Source organism: Temnothorax nylanderi, unplaced genomic scaffold (assembly GCF_030848795.1).
Source record: "Temnothorax nylanderi isolate EJ_2023f unplaced genomic scaffold, tnyl_v1.0 TNYL_tig0121_pilon, whole genome shotgun sequence".
NCBI lineage: Eukaryota > Metazoa > Arthropoda > Insecta > Hymenoptera > Formicidae > Temnothorax > Temnothorax nylanderi.
This window is the reverse complement of record NW_027249183.1, coordinates 473,331-489,824: the sequence shown is the minus strand read 5'-3', so window position 1 is coordinate 489,824 and position 16,494 is coordinate 473,331. Positions and strand designations below refer to the sequence as shown.

At 33.5% G+C, this 16,494-nt stretch overlaps 4 protein-coding genes across 5 annotated transcripts; 3 read left to right on the top strand and 1 right to left on the bottom strand.

Moving 5' to 3' along the window:
• The first annotated feature begins 3,060 nt into the window (after positions 1 to 3,060).
• On the top strand, positions 3,061 to 7,432 carry Gb (solute carrier family 7 member genderblind). Its single transcript, XM_071713214.1, has 11 exons — positions 3,061 to 3,274; positions 3,856 to 4,253; positions 4,379 to 4,601; positions 4,676 to 4,791; positions 5,024 to 5,149; positions 5,215 to 5,359; positions 5,502 to 5,625; positions 5,715 to 5,915; positions 6,105 to 6,254; positions 6,325 to 6,502; positions 6,830 to 7,432. Exons 2-11 carry the CDS (start codon positions 4,073 to 4,075, stop codon positions 6,892 to 6,894), a joined length of 1,509 nt encoding a protein of 502 aa, XP_071569315.1. The 5' UTR covers positions 3,061 to 3,274; positions 3,856 to 4,072; the 3' UTR covers positions 6,895 to 7,432.
• A 256-nt stretch (positions 7,433 to 7,688) lies between these two features.
• Vha14-1 (V-type proton ATPase subunit Vha14-1) lies at positions 7,689 to 9,209 on the bottom strand. The gene is made up of 5 exons (XM_071713222.1): positions 9,012 to 9,209; positions 8,785 to 8,866; positions 8,461 to 8,543; positions 8,182 to 8,304; positions 7,689 to 8,062 (listed from the first exon to the last, which is right to left on the bottom strand). The coding sequence occupies exons 1-5, from the start codon at positions 9,063 to 9,065 to the stop codon at positions 8,033 to 8,035; spliced, it is 372 nt and encodes a 123-aa protein (XP_071569323.1). The 5' UTR covers positions 9,066 to 9,209; the 3' UTR covers positions 7,689 to 8,032.
• Positions 9,210 to 9,598: 389 nt separating this feature from the next.
• LOC139776526 (membrane protein BRI3) lies at positions 9,599 to 12,057 on the top strand. Of its 2 annotated transcripts, XM_071713224.1 has the most exons (4): positions 9,599 to 9,891; positions 10,431 to 10,582; positions 10,673 to 10,810; positions 11,527 to 12,057. In XM_071713224.1, exons 1-3 carry the CDS (start codon positions 9,822 to 9,824, stop codon positions 10,802 to 10,804), a joined length of 354 nt encoding a protein of 117 aa, XP_071569325.1. In that variant the 5' UTR covers positions 9,599 to 9,821; the 3' UTR covers positions 10,805 to 10,810; positions 11,527 to 12,057. The 2 variants fall into 2 exon arrangements, with proteins under 2 accessions (XP_071569325.1, XP_071569324.1); XM_071713223.1 differs by lacking the exon at positions 11,527 to 12,057 and having other exon boundaries at positions 9,600 to 9,891; positions 10,673 to 11,418.
• Positions 12,058 to 12,209: 152 nt separating this feature from the next.
• On the top strand, positions 12,210 to 16,430 carry LOC139776521 (uncharacterized). Its single transcript, XM_071713217.1, has 4 exons — positions 12,210 to 13,833; positions 14,751 to 14,866; positions 15,170 to 15,418; positions 15,632 to 16,430. The coding sequence occupies exons 1-4, from the start codon at positions 13,663 to 13,665 to the stop codon at positions 15,744 to 15,746; spliced, it is 651 nt and encodes a 216-aa protein (XP_071569318.1). The 5' UTR covers positions 12,210 to 13,662; the 3' UTR covers positions 15,747 to 16,430.
• Positions 16,431 to 16,494: the final 64 nt, after the last annotated feature.

Below are 16,494 nucleotides of genomic sequence, written 5' to 3'. Positions count from 1 at the left end.
TGGCGTTCCGTTACTCGAATCACTCGATACGACAATATAACTCAGCCCTCTTTTTCCCTACGGAGAGAATTGGAGATAAATCACACGACAATAATTCCGGCGCGGCACAGCGTTCAAAGCACGACACGAGATAAATGAATGCTACATTCGAGTTGAGAAATATGGCGAGACAAGCGCCACGACTATCGCCCGCGAATATCACGACGAAAGCAAATCGTTCGCAATTATTGCCGTATACATACCATCGCCGACTTTGCCTCGACATCTCCACCGCGACGGCGCGCGGCAATGTCTCCGTCTCGATCGAGCGATTCGCGTGATACATTCATTCCGGCAAATCACACTTAATACACTCGCAAATTATTTGAACGCGTACGGCACGTATGTACTCGCGTAGGCGATTATTCCCGCGGCCCGCGGAACGAGGAGCAGAAGTGCCAATCGCAGAAACAAGCGCGTTCCGAATAACACACAGGGCTGCGTTCGAAAACGTCACCCGGGTATACACTCGCTGAGATAGAAAGAGAAGGGAGTATACTCGTGTGCACTCGGGTGACGTTTTCGAACGCAGCCCAGCACTGACCACGGAGCAGGGAGCACGGCGCGCGGAGCACAAACACTTCCTACCTGTGCGAAATTCATCTGGAGAACGATAGCTGAGTGACTTCCGCAGGTGATGGTACTCCGAGCGTTGACGGGAACAAGTGGCAAAGCCGCTCACCGGCAAAAACAATCGGCCGCGCAGCGACTTTAAACGGTACATTGCTTTCAAGTTCAATAGTTCAATTCAACGGTCGCGCAGCCGTCGCGCGTCGCGCGTCGCCCGGCTCGCCGCGCGCCGCGCCGGCGGCGGCGGCGGCTCGGAGCGGCCGAACGTGATTGGCCGGATCTGGGGGCTCGACTCGCTAGCCAATCGCGCTCGACCGCTCCGAGCCGCCGCGCCGCGGCGCGCGTAAGCGGCGCAAGTACTTGTACTACGTGACGCGTCGCGTCGCGGTCGGTGCGAGACGTTGCAGTCGTTCGTGTAATATCTTTCTCGTGAATGAGAAGAAATCCGATTACGAAGTGTGGCAAAGCGAACGTACGTCGAATATTTCGTTCCTTCTTGTGTCGAGTGAAACGAGTGGGACGCCGTCGCTGGGCGAAATAAACGCCGAATGCCGAATGCCGAATGCCGATCCGAATGCCGTGCTGGACGCCACGCCGCGCCGTACGTATCATCCTCCTGGCTGTGATTTGGCGGGTCTCCTGCAGTGCGCCGTGATCGGTGAGTGAATTATTGTGCATGAGATACAAATGATTCGAAGCGCGATACACCCGAATCCTCTTGCCTCCGTGCTCCGTTTCGATTTCTACTCCGAATGAGTGAATCGCGCGGGAAGACGCTTCAGTGAATAGCTCGAACCTCTCGTTAAGCGCGGAAATTAAATAATCAATTGAATAATTAAAGAGAACGATCGCGCGTTTGGTGTTCTCATTTATTGCTTGTCGCGATCGCGAACGATCGCGAACGATCGAGAGCGAGCTTGCTTCCGAAATGTGAATATCGAAAGTGCGAACAAGCTAAAATGTGCATCCACGAATACAATTCCGTTTTTCGTTTAAAAAGTCACGTAATTCGCTCGTTCACGTAATTCGTTACGTTTAGAAATGTTTCAAATTTATTTGTATGTGCTTTTTTATTCCTCAACCTCTTATACTTTATAGAAAATTTACATTAAATTGTATCGTTTGTAAAAATTTCGTCGCGATCGTTCTTGCAGCGCGCGGTGATCGCGCATACCATAAAAGACGATAAACCGTCGTCGTCAAGATACTTAAAAATAATAAAACATTCTCTGTTGCTTGTTCCCCAAATATTATTCGTTTTGGTTACAAAATTTTCCATAAAGGCCTATTGTCTCGTATTCGAATGTTTAAATTGATAGGAGATACATATCTTTTATTTGAAATAACCCAGACAGCACACATGTCCAAAAGCGGGACATAAGACGTCTAAAAGAAATTTTTTAGACATCTTTTAGATGTCTTACGAAAAGATGGCTAAAAGATGTCTAAAAGACGTCTTGTGTCCCGATTTTGGACATTGGTGCTGTCTTGGAATTAAGTGTGAAAGTGAAAGAAGAGAGAGAGGGAGAGCGAGGGCCATTATAGATTGTTGCCAAGAGCTTATTTACTTAATACATATATAATACATATATTTAATATTTAATTCTAAATAAATATGTGTATTATATTAAGTAAATAACAATGCGTTTGAAACTATTATTAACCGGTTATTGCGATAAATATTACCACATGCCTCAGTGATCGAATTGGTACGACGCCCTTCACGGAATGAGGGAGGTTCCAGGTTCGAACCCTGGCTGAGGTGATATTTTTCGCAATAAATTCTTTACACTTTTTAAATAATTAAATCGCGTCGATTTAATTCCGGGGAGGGAAGGGTTTATTAATATTCCAACGATAGCTATGTTTCAAGTCCGAAAAATAATCGGCGCGCGATTTATAAGTTGGAATGTATATTATATACATTGTAAGTCGTTTCTTTATTTGCGCACCACATACCGCGCCTAACTCGTATTCGCCGTTTATTAATTTGTTAAGCTCGTAAATAAGCTCTTGGCAGCAATCTAAATAAATATTTTTTTTAGATCTAAATATTTTTTTTCTCAGTGTAGTTGTAATTATATCGACAGTTATGGAACAAAATGTACAAAATGACTTCTAACATTTAAATTATAAAATATAGAAATCTATAAAAGTTCGTAAATGTTATTTAAATCTAATTAAATATACATACCAAGCTTTATATTTATGAATCCAATAGCTTAATAAAAAAAAATGTCAAAATTCGCCTACACTACGGATTGCGAAGCAAAGTAGCTTGCTAGCTGATTGGTCCATTCGCAAAGACAAAATCCAATCATATTAAAGAATTAGTAAACTGTCATTTCTGCTAAATGCAGCCATTGATTGGTTATCGAATAGGAAATATCTAGGGTCCCGAGATCTTTTTCGGCGTCCAATCAAAATTCTTAAAGGAATCGTACGAGAAATGAGGTATTAACATTAACCTAAAATAACGTTGATACACGTGTTTTGAGAGATTATAATTGGATCGTTAACGGTTTATCGAAGTAAATTTGAACAAATGTGACTAAGTCACGTAATAGTGATAAGAAACGTGGCAGTTTGAGTTTTAACTTCGCAAATAACCAGTACAGTGAAAAAAAATTAATATATAGTGGATAATGCACGATCATATTCACAGGTTAGAAAAATTTCTAATATACCGTACCTTTTTCGTATTTCTTACTTTATTTACTGCCTTGTTAGCTTTTCAAGATGTATTTCTTTAAACTCGCATTTTTATTGTTATGTAAGTTATGTTACGCAAATCTATCTGTATATAATAATTACTGCTTTGTTTTACTTAATTATTAACGCCTTTCCTTGCACAAAGAGGAGTAGACTATTGACAACGAAATTATTAATCATTATTGAAATAATTACTTTTTATAATAAATCACATTTTTAATAACTTTATACGTTATTTTTTGCATAATATTGTTATGTTACTTCATGTCACCATGTGATTATACACAATATTTCAAATTTAAAGCTTTAAACTTTAAGCGAATTTAAAACTTTACATGATTTATAATTTTGTTGATTTAATTTAGAATTGAGCATAGAATTTTTGTTTATTATATGCATTGTGTATTTTGATATATATTTTTAAATGACTCATATTTTATAGGAAAATATAGTATATATAAAATTAATAAAATTTTCTTACAAATTTTAGTCTGTCTGATGACAAGTTTACAGAATTATCTGTCATACTTTCAGATAATGCAGTTAATGGATTTAAGCAAGAGATCCCGCCTATATCAAATTCTCATAAATCATTTATGACAATCTTTATCCACTGATCCACATAGTAAAATTAAAAACAGAAGTTTATAGTTAAATTATATTTATAATTAAAAAGAATAGAAAATCTTAAATTAGTACCTTGATTAAGAAGGATTTGGTATCTTCCGTGAAGACACTGTGTTTTGCAAAAATGGTGAAAGAAGTATCAGGTGAATCTGCAAGAGAGATACAACTAATAAATTCAGATGACGAGGGATCCATTCGCTCGCCATCTGATAATCAGCAAAAGCGAATGGACAAGGTACAAATGAAAAAGCAATTAGGCCTTTTGGAAGGAGTCGCTATTATATTGGGAATTATATTTGGCTCAGGTATACTTCGTCTATGAATTTTCAATGAATAAAAATTTCAGTTTTTTAACTACAACGTATGTTCATATATTTCATGTCTTTATACATTTGTATTGATATTTAAAGTAAACTACATGTATTTGCAGGCATTTTTATCTCACCGAAGGGAGTAATACAGGAAGTGGGTAGTGTAGGATTATCTCTGATTATATGGGTGCTATGTGGTCTGCTCTCTATGGTAGGTGCTTTGTGTTATGCGGAGTTGGGTACTAGCATACCTCGCAGCGGAGGAGATTATGCTTATATTCACGAAGCCTTTGGAGCATTGCCTTCATTTTTGTATTTATGGGCCGCTAACTTAATTTTTGTGTAAGTAAATTTCCAAATAGATTTTATCAGTTGATGAAAAACATTATGGAAAAACATATTTTTGTCGTTTACAGACCTACGACAAATGCTATCATGGGACTAACGTTTGCTCAGTACGTCGTACAACCATTTTTTCCTAATTGCACCACTCCAGATGACAGTGTGCGACTAATCGCTGCGCTGAGCATATGTGAGAATTTAGTGTCTTGTGTTAAAAATCAAATGTCTAATTATCTGAATGTAAATATATCTATAAAGTATGCAGATGAAAATATCTGTGGCATATTGCATCTGGATGCAGATATGAACTTAAAAGCAAATAGCTGGATACGTCTAGATATAAATATAGCTAAATTTAGATAATTTAAATTGCTCGAGGACTTTATTGATAATATAATTTATAAAATCTACTGTGTTCACAGGCTTACTCACTTTCATCAATTGCTACGATGTAAAAGAGACGTCAAAGATGCAAAATATATTTATGTTTGCTAAAATTGGAGCATTGGTGATTATTATTATAGCTGGATTAGTCTGGCTTTGCTTAGGTATGTTTCTTAGCAAATCTTTAACGATGTAGTGTTCTTTAATCGAAGTCTGTTATGTTAATTAGGGCACAGAGAAAACTTCAAGAACAGTTTTGAAAACACGAATACCGATCCTGGCAAAATCGCTGTAGCCTTTTACTCTGGCATATTTTCTTACTCGGGATGGAATTATTTGAATTTTATGACGGAAGAACTAAAAAATCCTTATGTGTAAGTTGCATTGGCAATGTGTCATCTGGCAAAGATGATTAATCTTTCTATTATACCGTGGAAGAAAAGAGACAGGTCAAAACTTCGAAATATATCGATTTTATTTCCCGATTGTCAAAATTAACAACTGATTTCTTGTTAGAAATTTACCACGTGCAATTTACATATCACTGCCGTTGGTGACCTTAATATATGTTATGGCAAATGTCGCTTATCTGACCGTTTTAACTCCGACTGCTATGCTTGCTTCCAACGCCATCGCTGTGGTAAGTTATACTCTTATCCAATATATGTAACAATCCATCCAGTTAAGATATATTATCAGACGTGTACAAAATTTAATCTTTTTATTTAGACTTTCGGTAATCAACTTCTCGGATATATGGCCTGGATAATACCTGTAATGGTAGCTGTGTCCGCTTTCGGAGGGTTGAGCGTTCACATTATGACGTCATCTAGAATGTGCTTCGTTGGCGCCAGGAACGGCCACTTCCCCTCTATGCTGAGCCACATCAACATGTCCAGGCTCACACCTACGCCTGCCTTAATATTTCTGGTGTGTACGATGCTAATTATATCTGCTAATTGTGTCAATTAATTTTTTTAAGGCTCTTAATCTCTCGCAACCACATCGGATTATGGTCATAGAAGAACAAAAATTATAAATGTTCTCTTTTACATCGTACATTAAAATAAATTCTTTTCTTTTTTGTATATCGTAACTCAATCCTCTTTGCATTTGCAGTGTATTCTGTCTCTCGTAATGTTGTGCACAGGTGATATATTTGTACTGATCACATACTGCAGTATAGTAGAGTCTTTCTTCATCATGCTCTCCGTAGCTGGAGTTTTATGGCTGCGTTATAAAAGACCTGATATGGAACGACCAATCAAGGTAACACACTTTATATAAAATTATCAAACAGCATCTATATATCGAAGTCAATAATAATTTTTTTCCTCAGGTACCATTATGGATACCTATAGTGTTTGTAGCGTTATGCGCTTTTCTGGTTATTGTACCATGCTACGAAAGACCATACGAAGTCGGTATGGGCATTCTGATCACCGTGTCTGGCATACCCGCGTATTTCTTCGGTGTTGCTTGGAAAAGGAAACCTTTGTGGTTCCAGAAAATTAACAGTTCGTAATTCCCACAAATATTGACTAAATTTATTCAACATTTACAATCAAACTTTTCTATATTCTCTTAATTCATTGGGATTATATAATCTCCTTATTCTGACTTTTCTCTTCTGTCAATTTTAATGGCATGCACAAAATGGAAATGGTGTTATCACGAATAACAACATTGCCATTATGTGCAAGTAACAAGTATAAAGTCGCGAAGCAGCACAAAAGATACTAGAAATTTATTAAGATTGAGAAAAAATGAACAAAGGTTTAGAATACTGAGGCTGTTTAACTACATGTTTACATTTAATTTATATTTTCCTATTTTATTTTCAGTTAAAACTACTTACGCTGTACAGAAGTTATTTCTGTCTGCAAGGGAAGAACTCGAAATCGATTAAGTAAGCAGCAATTTTACAATTAAATTCGGTCGAATGTACGAACGTACACCGAATACACATTTACCAAAGAAATTTTGAGATTTGAAAAAGAAACTCACAATTTTACATATGAATACCAAAATTGAAAAAAGTATATAATATCAAGAATCTCTCTAAAAAGATATAGTTTTAAAAGTTAAAGGATAATAGGCAACTAGAGAAATTCTCTAAAAGTACTTATATCTACAGATTACAAAAGTGAAGTGAAAGAACAGTAAATGATCTGTATTGCGAATAAGATAGATCTGAGAATTGCATTTTATGATTTTTAATATTGCCAAAGGTGTGTCTTTCGTTTTCTTTTGTGTGCTCCAGTATTATTAATATATTCAATTAATTTATGATCAATTTTTTATTCTATTGTATATCAAATATTTACAAAATATTCATGTGTGAGAAAGTTTCGTATTTATGTATTGTATTATTTATGTATTGTAAAAACTATTTTGATAATGTCAGTATATATTGCAATAAAAAATATATATATAATTATATTAAATAGATTGCATTGTAAAATACCTCTCATTCATCCCCAACTTTCTAACATCCTTCTAACTGAACACATCGTTTTCTTCCGTTTCTATTTCACTGGGAGAATTATAATTGTTAAAATTATTGAGAAGATGGTAGAAATAAGATAGAATTTTTAACTCATTTTCGAAGTTGCTAAATACGCATTTGCATTTTATTGTAATTCAATGTCAATGTAATTTTCAGTATTAGACTCAATTAATTAATGTAATGAAGTATCGAGATAAGATGAATCAACAATAGTTTATTTTACAATTTTGGGTTTTAAATTAAAAGTCATTATGTATATATCCTTATAACTAAAACTATAATTTTTTTCACACAGTTATTTTCATTAATAATAATTATGTATACGATTGTATGTATATATTCACAAAAACACATATACTTTAAAATGACGAGAGAAAACTAGCTATCTATTAGTTTTCACTCATGAAAGTGTATTAACGACAATTTTACATCACTTTTACCGAATAACCGAGATAGACACGTGGAATGCGATAACCAAAAAATAAATCTATTTTATTGTACACATTTGGTGTGATCTTGTTAACATCACATTTATATTTTAATGAATATCTTCTGGATTGAACATGCCCTGTAAACAATTTAACGAATAAGATTTTCAGAAAGATGAGATCTAACTGCAAGTTAAATTGAACAGCAATTTGCTGTTGTACAATATGGTAATCAATTTGGCAAACAAACATGTCATACCTTAGCACGTCTCAAGATGGAATCTTTACTGGCGTCATATGGATGATCCTTGCTGGGAATTTCCAATACAGAGGGTATCGGTTGAGTATGACTGTCAATTACATGACGAATCATTTCCGCTACCTAGACAAAGTATTGAACGTTAGATTAAGAAATGTAACATTATTCGAATGCTTCATAAAATTGCGTTTGTCAGCATAAATATAGTTAAATTATTTAATGTTAGGATTTTTCGGAAAAATTTTAATCGCCGATGAAACAATTCTCTCAGCTACTTACATTCTGATTAATAAGAATGATGTCGATGTCGTCGCGCTTGACAAATCGCTTAAAAGTATCCTCTATTTCACTCACTGGTGTGTCTACAAGGATCGTTATTTCACGCTGTTAATTTACACTGTTGTAAGTATATTATTTTAATACAATTGTATGCATTTTCTACGACAATTATACATTATGGCTTATTATGTTCCTTGTATATAGAAGCAAGACAATAAAGAATAGTGGATGATTAGCTAATCGGTCTCCTTCTTTTAAGTAATAATGGAAAATAATTAGTTGCTGTGTGCAAAAGCCATTGCAATATGCCACTAATATACATACTTTTGTCGACAACCATGAAGTTAGGCTGACGGTGCTTATTGATCTCTCCAACTCCACCCAGCAAGAAACCCACGCAAGTATCCTGAAAATAATGTAACAAATCTCACGTTGTGGACAAGCACCGGTCGATATTTTTTGATTTAACAAAAAAAAAGAGTTGAATAAGAGAGACCATCTCTGATCAGATTGTCATTACATTTCATCGTTTACATTTATCAATTGCTCACCTCATCGCCAATCACCGCCAAAAGTTTACCCTTCCCTGCGGAATGTAGCGCCATTACGTTTGTCCTGGTAAGCGAATTGAATCTCGCGAAAAAAGTTCTCGAGCGAAGCGAGAATCCGTCGTTTCGTTTATTATCGGTTTCGCGTCAGCTGACCACCGTAGATCGTCACGTGTCACGTGCGCTGTTGAGGGGTCGCGAGATGGAGCGCGCATGCGCGAGATACGTGCTCACTGAGCACTTTTTAAGGCTCAGTCACAATGAGAAAAATAAGGAATAAGATAAAGGAATAAGGAATAAGGCATGTTGCATCTCACTTTAATGTACATGTACTGCGAAGTGAGATGCGACATTCCCTTATTCCTTATTCCTTTATCTTATTCCTTATTTTTCTCATTGTGACTGAGCCCTTTTGGATTTTTACAGTGCCGAACGATATACAAGTTTATCACACTCATGTTCTTTGTAGCTGAACCTTTTTCTTTTTTTCATCTTTTATCTGTTTCTCTGAAACGTCTAATTGCGCACATGTATTTTATTTCAAGTGCAGAAGGTAGAACTCGGTGTAGTTCACAACAGTCCGCCGGAGTCCGCCTGTCCGCCATTCTTGCTTTCCAAAAAAAAACCGATAGGTTGATATCAGCCGTCACGTGAAACACGCGTCATCATTAGCGCTGTCATCAGCTGTCATTGCTGACTCCTGTCATAAGTCATTAGCGCTGCCAAACGGTGCCGCGTTGTGTTCACGGATTATGGAAATTATCGCGGACCCGTTATTTATTTAAATAATTGAATTGAAACAACAAGTTGATCATGGAGTCGCAGCCGCTGAAAACGCCCGAAAAACCGCCACCGCCGTACTCCGTCGCAATGGCTCCAGCAGGTGTGTCTCGCGATTTCTAGGTTAGGTTGTGCTGTCTAAAAGTACTTCTCTCTCCGCGAATTTTGCTTCACGCGCAAAATTGTCGATTTTATTTCGTTGGCTGCAATTCTCCTGCTGTCCAATTCTCTTGCTATCCAATTTTCTATGCTATCTGATTACCTTTCGTTAATTAGTTTATAGTAATACAGTTTCAACATTTGTTCCAAATTACTCCTTTACGTGACTAATCTAGATAGTAGAACATTCTTGTCAAAAAAGTAAAGACCTAAGAATTAAAGTTGTTTACATAGATAAATTATATAATTATACCTTCAATTCTAGTAGCACTTTTATTTTGCAAAAACAGATATTGTCGATAACACTAAGAGTATTTACAAATTTATTGAAAAACTGATTTATATTATATAAATTTATTGTAAAAAGTTAGTAAACTTTTTAAAAAAGAGATATATTTATTTGAACAAGGAAAGGAAAAGCGACAGTGATTCACCTGTAAATTATTAATATCTTGTATGTTTCTAATGAATCTTTATCATTAGCGAATACGCACTGGCAACCACCTCCCGGATACTATCCTAATAACATCAACCCTGGATATCAAGAAAGCCATGTTCCATCGTACGGTGCTACACATTCCACCGCGATTCTTGTTCCAGAAATTATCATAGTCGGCGGCTGTCCAGCGTGCAGAGTATGCAAATCTTTTGTTACTCGAATATTATCATTTTCGCCGATTATGCTAAAGCCAAAAGTTAATAACATTTAAATTATGTAAAAACAGGTAGGTGTAATGGAGGATGATTTCACGTGCCTCGGCCTGCTTTGCGCGATTTTCTTCTTTCCTGTTGGGATACTCTGCTGTCTGCTATTGAGGACAAAACGCTGTTCTAATTGTGGAGCCTATTTTGATTAATTAAAAGTAAGAATTTCCTACGTTTGTATACAAAGAGCAATATCGTGTCAGATAGACTTAAAGTGAGTAGAAATGTTTTATCATCAATGTTAAGAATGATGAGGATCTGACATTTAATTAGAATAATATATTTTTATAGCTAAATAAATTAGTATATTGATTATTACAATTTGAAATAAAAATAGAAAGCTACAAAGTTTAATTGTAACAATAATTAGTTGAGAAATAGGGATTATATTGTTATGTGAACTAAATTTTGTTAATGCCTAGTTGCAGACGTGTCTTATTAAATAATCTCTCATTTACTTTGGATAACTAATTTTGACCGATCGTTAATTTGTTCCTAAGGGGTCGTGAACAATGAGAGGAACAAGGAATTAAACATAGAGATAATTCCGTGTCTTGAAAAAAGATGGGACTATAAATTCTCTCTATGTTTAATTCCTTGTTCCTTATTCCTCTCATTGTGCATGAGCCCTAAGACAGCAATACAATTTTATCTTGTTAAATTGAGAAATGTTGAATTAGAATAATATAGCCACATCTGTATCAATCTGTATGTATATAGATGTACATCTCTGTTGAATAAATTCCAAACGATGTATTTTAATAAATGAGTAAGCGTAATTTTTTAAAATCATCATTTGTTACTTCATAAGACAAGATATAATACTAAAAATACTATTTGATATTTCTTAATAAATTAATTATATCCCTTTTAGTTTATAGGTAACAATCGTCCGATTTTCAACCACACAGATTTAAAAAACTGAAAAGTGATATTATATCAATATTGTAATTACACTAATTGCGAATCTCTGATTAATATACTATTAAAAAGATGCAATCTCTCAATCATGACGAAGAGGAAGGGAGACAAAAAGTAAAGAAGTTGCACGTGGATAATAAATGTCCCAGCCATTGCTGGTTTGTCTAATTATTGTATTAGTGTAACTATCGAATTGTTATCTAGTTATACGAATATCAAGTGCGTGTAAGTAATAAAGTTTCGTGAATAAAGTTGTTCAAATTAAACAAAAATTTTTACTAAGAATTAGAAATAATGGAGAAGAGTTGCCGATGAATTTTATAAAATTGTCACTTTTAAGGTATAAAGCGAACATTGTAATATAGACAATGGTTTTTAAGAGTTTCTGTATGAATTAATATGAAATATTTCATCGCACTTATGTTATAGAGAAGATAATGTCATAAAAATCTAAGTTATAATATCGAATCCCTTTTTAAATTATTATCTTTAGTAATATCTCTTTTCCCTTTCTATAGCAAATTAGAAGAGAGTTCTATTGGAATAAATGTTCCATCTACTGGAAGTAGATCAAAAAATGTAAAAATACTTGAATCAACATGTAAATTTAAAAGAAAAATTTGTAGTGCTAAGGTACCTATAGTTGATGGATCGATTTTAACCGTGTTGTCAGTAACACTTAGGCCAGTGGCACATAGAAAAACATAAGCAGCAAGATTTAAGGAAGTAAATATAGTTAGTTGGATTAAGAAAATCAATTTTTTAATAGATATTTAGAAAATTTCGAGTCTTGAGAATGCGCTTTCGAGGTTTTAAGGGTAAATTCGATTATTTGTTAGATTTCAGCGCATTATTATGACAACTTATCAAATCTATCATCGAGAAAAGAAAAAAGTCAAGAATTGATGATGTCAAAAATTGTAAATTTTTAATATTCACTCACCTCTTATTATACAAAAAACTTAATTTTATTTACAAAAATTATATAAAAAAATTAATGTTGTTACAATATAACATTTCTATATCTTTAATAATATTCTTATATATCATAATATTCTAATATTATTATATTCTTTTAAATAAACATTAGAGTTATTCTAATTTTGAGAGTAAACATGTTTTTAAAGAATATAATGTGCTATTTTTTTACTTATTTCTTAGATTACCTGCTTCTTCTACCCTTAATATTTTACATATGTATATTCTCAACATAAATATTATACTTATTACACTTAAATATTATGCTTCTATTGGTTGTTAAAACTGGGAGCTCACATTTATACTAATAAATGTTAATGTATGTGACCAAATATTTAGCTGACGCTGTTGAGATATTATCATGTCTCTTGTTGATTATAAAACATTCTGCGATTTTAATCTTTATCACAAAGAGATTATCAAAATGATATTACTTAAAATAAAATTACTAATACTTAAAAATAGAATATCTGAAATGTGACGCAAATTTCAAAAAGATTAATCGAATGCGGTAATAAATTATTTAAACAGCTGCAGCTAAGTAATTACGTTACGCTTGTTTTTCAACTTTATCGTCATCGAAGTTCAAATATCTCGTATCAACAACGTATAAATTAAATTGCTACGGAATAACAGAATAGGCGGAAAGCAAAAACATGATATACATATTTTTTAGATTCAAAATGAATTTTTCTTTAGCTTAATAAAAAAGTGATTTATAAAGTTACGCGTGTAAATATAAAAATTATATATAATAATAACATCACTTCCTTACCGAAAAAGATAAAACAAAAAGTAATCTAATTTTTCTAAGCAAAATTATTGCTATTCTATTTATATGACGAAAAAGATAAAAATGACGTTAACATGAATCATCCGTTGTTAAACTCTAATGTAATGAAGAAAGTTTAATACAACGTTCAATTACTTTATATAACCCGCTGCATCTGATAAGATAATTTATCAATTATCACTTTCATCATCGATCCCTTATCAATTCCTTCTTACGTGCAAGCGACTTATCGGGGAATCTGCATAAGTATATAAAGTAGATGGAATGAACATTTGCGTCGAAATTTCGTCTCTTATCCGTTATTAAAGATACAGCAAAATGACATTCACAAAATTATTTGTGTTGACGGTGGTAATCTGCATTAATCTGCAGGAAATTTCTGGGCACGGGATGATGTTTGACCCTATAAACAGAAGTAGTGCATGGAGGAAAGGTTTCCCTGTAGAACCCAACTACACTGACAATGAACACTTCTGCGGAGGATACGGTGTATGTATAGAAGACTATAAAACCGGTTGCGAAATTTTGTAAAAATAATGTTCCTTGATCTTAATTGATATTTTCTTAATTGTTAGTAAAATTTACTAAAATATATCAATAGTTCGCGCTATTTTAATGTTAAAATTAACAGTAAAATGTAATAGATTTAAGTAAATAAAAAGTTTAAAAACAAAAAAATTTTTTACTCAAAGAGAAGACCTACACGGAGAGAATTTTCTCTTAAAATTTACCCTGAAATCATGGTAGTTGTGAGACAACATGTACCACCAAGAATTTTATGCGAGCTATTCTGATTAATATCTACCAGAATAAAAAATATTAATATCTATTACATTAAAATATAAAATATGTTTGATTAATTTTACTATAATATATCTAGGAAATTTCAATAATTTTTCAAAATTTACCAATCTGCTTGGTAATTTTTATCACGTTGTTTGTAAAATGTCTTTTGTATATTTTAAAAATTCCTTGGTTGCCAAGCTGTCCCAAGTTTGTAGTGAATTTAAGGGTAAAATATAACAAAAAATTCTCTCCGTGTATATTTAATCGTATAAATATAAATTTGATTATCAATCATCAATTAATTGATCAATTCAATCAGCATAATTGCTCGCAGCAAAATTTTTAATTATATGTGTATAATTCGTTGTCCAATCCTTTCTTTTCATATATCAAACAATAAAAAATTAATAATTCTATGTATGTTAACAAAATTCTGTAACCTTATTGCTATAATATAATCTTGTTTAACAAATATTACTAAACACATCTTATAAAATAAATTATATATATATATACAACAAATAATGGTTTTTATAATAATATAAATAACTTGATTAGAAGAAAGAAGAGACGAGAAATTCTCAATTGACTATATTAAAAAAGAAATACTTTACTACCAGATTCAACACGGTAAAAATGGCGGTAAGTGCGGAGAATGCGGCGACGATTATTCTTTACCCCGACCACGGCCAAATGAAAATGGCGGCATCTATGGAACAGGTGTCATCGTTCAAAAGTGAGTAAATCGTACATAGTGATACCGTTCTAACAAATCAAATTTATAATTAAAACACTGCAAAATTTTTATTTAGTACATTCTTTAATTTATCTTCCAATTCTAACACGTATTCTAACACCTATTCAGTCAAAATCAAATATGATTCTGTGATTCAGTTTCATGGATCATCGCAACCCCTAAACGTGTAAGAATATCGATGGCTAGACTCTAAAATTGGAGTACTCTTTTTGTATATACTAGATTATACTGTTATATTGAATTACGTTATATATAAAAGAGGATATATATCATTTTACGTAGATACAAGGCAGGTTCCACCATCGATGTGACCGTTCGCCTCACCGCCAGCCATCTGGGTCACTTTGAATTCCATCTTTGCCCGCTAAAATCAGAAAAGGAATTAGAAACCGATGTGTGCTTCAATAAGTATCCCTTGCCATTGGCTGATGGTAGCGGCTATAAATACCCCATTAAAGTCCACGGCGCTAGGGATCACTCTCTCAAGCTGGTTCTACCAAAAGGTGTCACGTGTAAACAATGCGTGATCAGGTAGGGATTAAGAACAAAATCTCGTTTAATTTCAACGTTATTAAGTCTGGATCTCGAGCAAAATATTAACGCTTAATTACTCTTAATTATAAAAACAATATGTCTAATTTTAAAAATTAAAGATGTAAAAAAACATCGATGAAAAATTTACCGAGAAAGAATTAATTAAATAATATATAACTGAAATAATATAAAGATTGGTTCTTTTTTTAGGTGGCATTACCGCACCGGAAATACCTGGGGCATTTGTGAGGACGGAACAAAAGGCATGGGCTGTGGCCCTCAGGAAACGTTCAGAAGCTGTGCTGATGTCACTATTACGAATTAGTTTATCACGGACCTCAGATTGAATTTATTAGCTTTATGTCATCTCGAAAGTATTGGCTTTATGCCAAAAAATTTGTACAAAACTAAATTTTCTTAAAGAATTGTTGAAGAAATCTCTAATCTAATCAGGACTTGACTGAATAAATAAGGAAAATAAATAGCAGAAAGTAACGTATTTGAATACGAATAGAAGAGAATATGAAGATTTCGTATCCTTTGCCTTTAAAAATCAATTTCAAGAAGACAAATTTTCAAGTTCTTTACATCTACATGAAATGTTTATCGCCATGTACTTCCGCATTGCGAAGACAGCAAGCAACATAATTCTTAAAGGCTTTATCTAAAATACAAAACTCAAATATTGTTCTTAATATGTATTGTTTATCCAGATAAAATAAAAACAGATTTTTAACACATTTTAACTTGAAAAAAAAATTATAATCTTTCAATAAAGACTGGTTCAAGTGATATTACACTTCCAACCTGGTATAAAGCCGTTTTAAGTAATAGAATCGTTTTAAGTAATCCGAATAGTTTAAAAGCAAAATGTATAAAATTCACAAAAAGTTAGGCATAAGATTTCACCCTATGACCGAAAATTTATTTAGTCTAAATTGTATGTTATACGCGTCCCAGGAGTTGTGCAATAAAATGCAATACGACATAATATATGTACTCATATTAATCATTGTTTTTCATTTTCGTGGATTTACACTATTTAAAATTATATTAGTGTTGACGAAACTTAC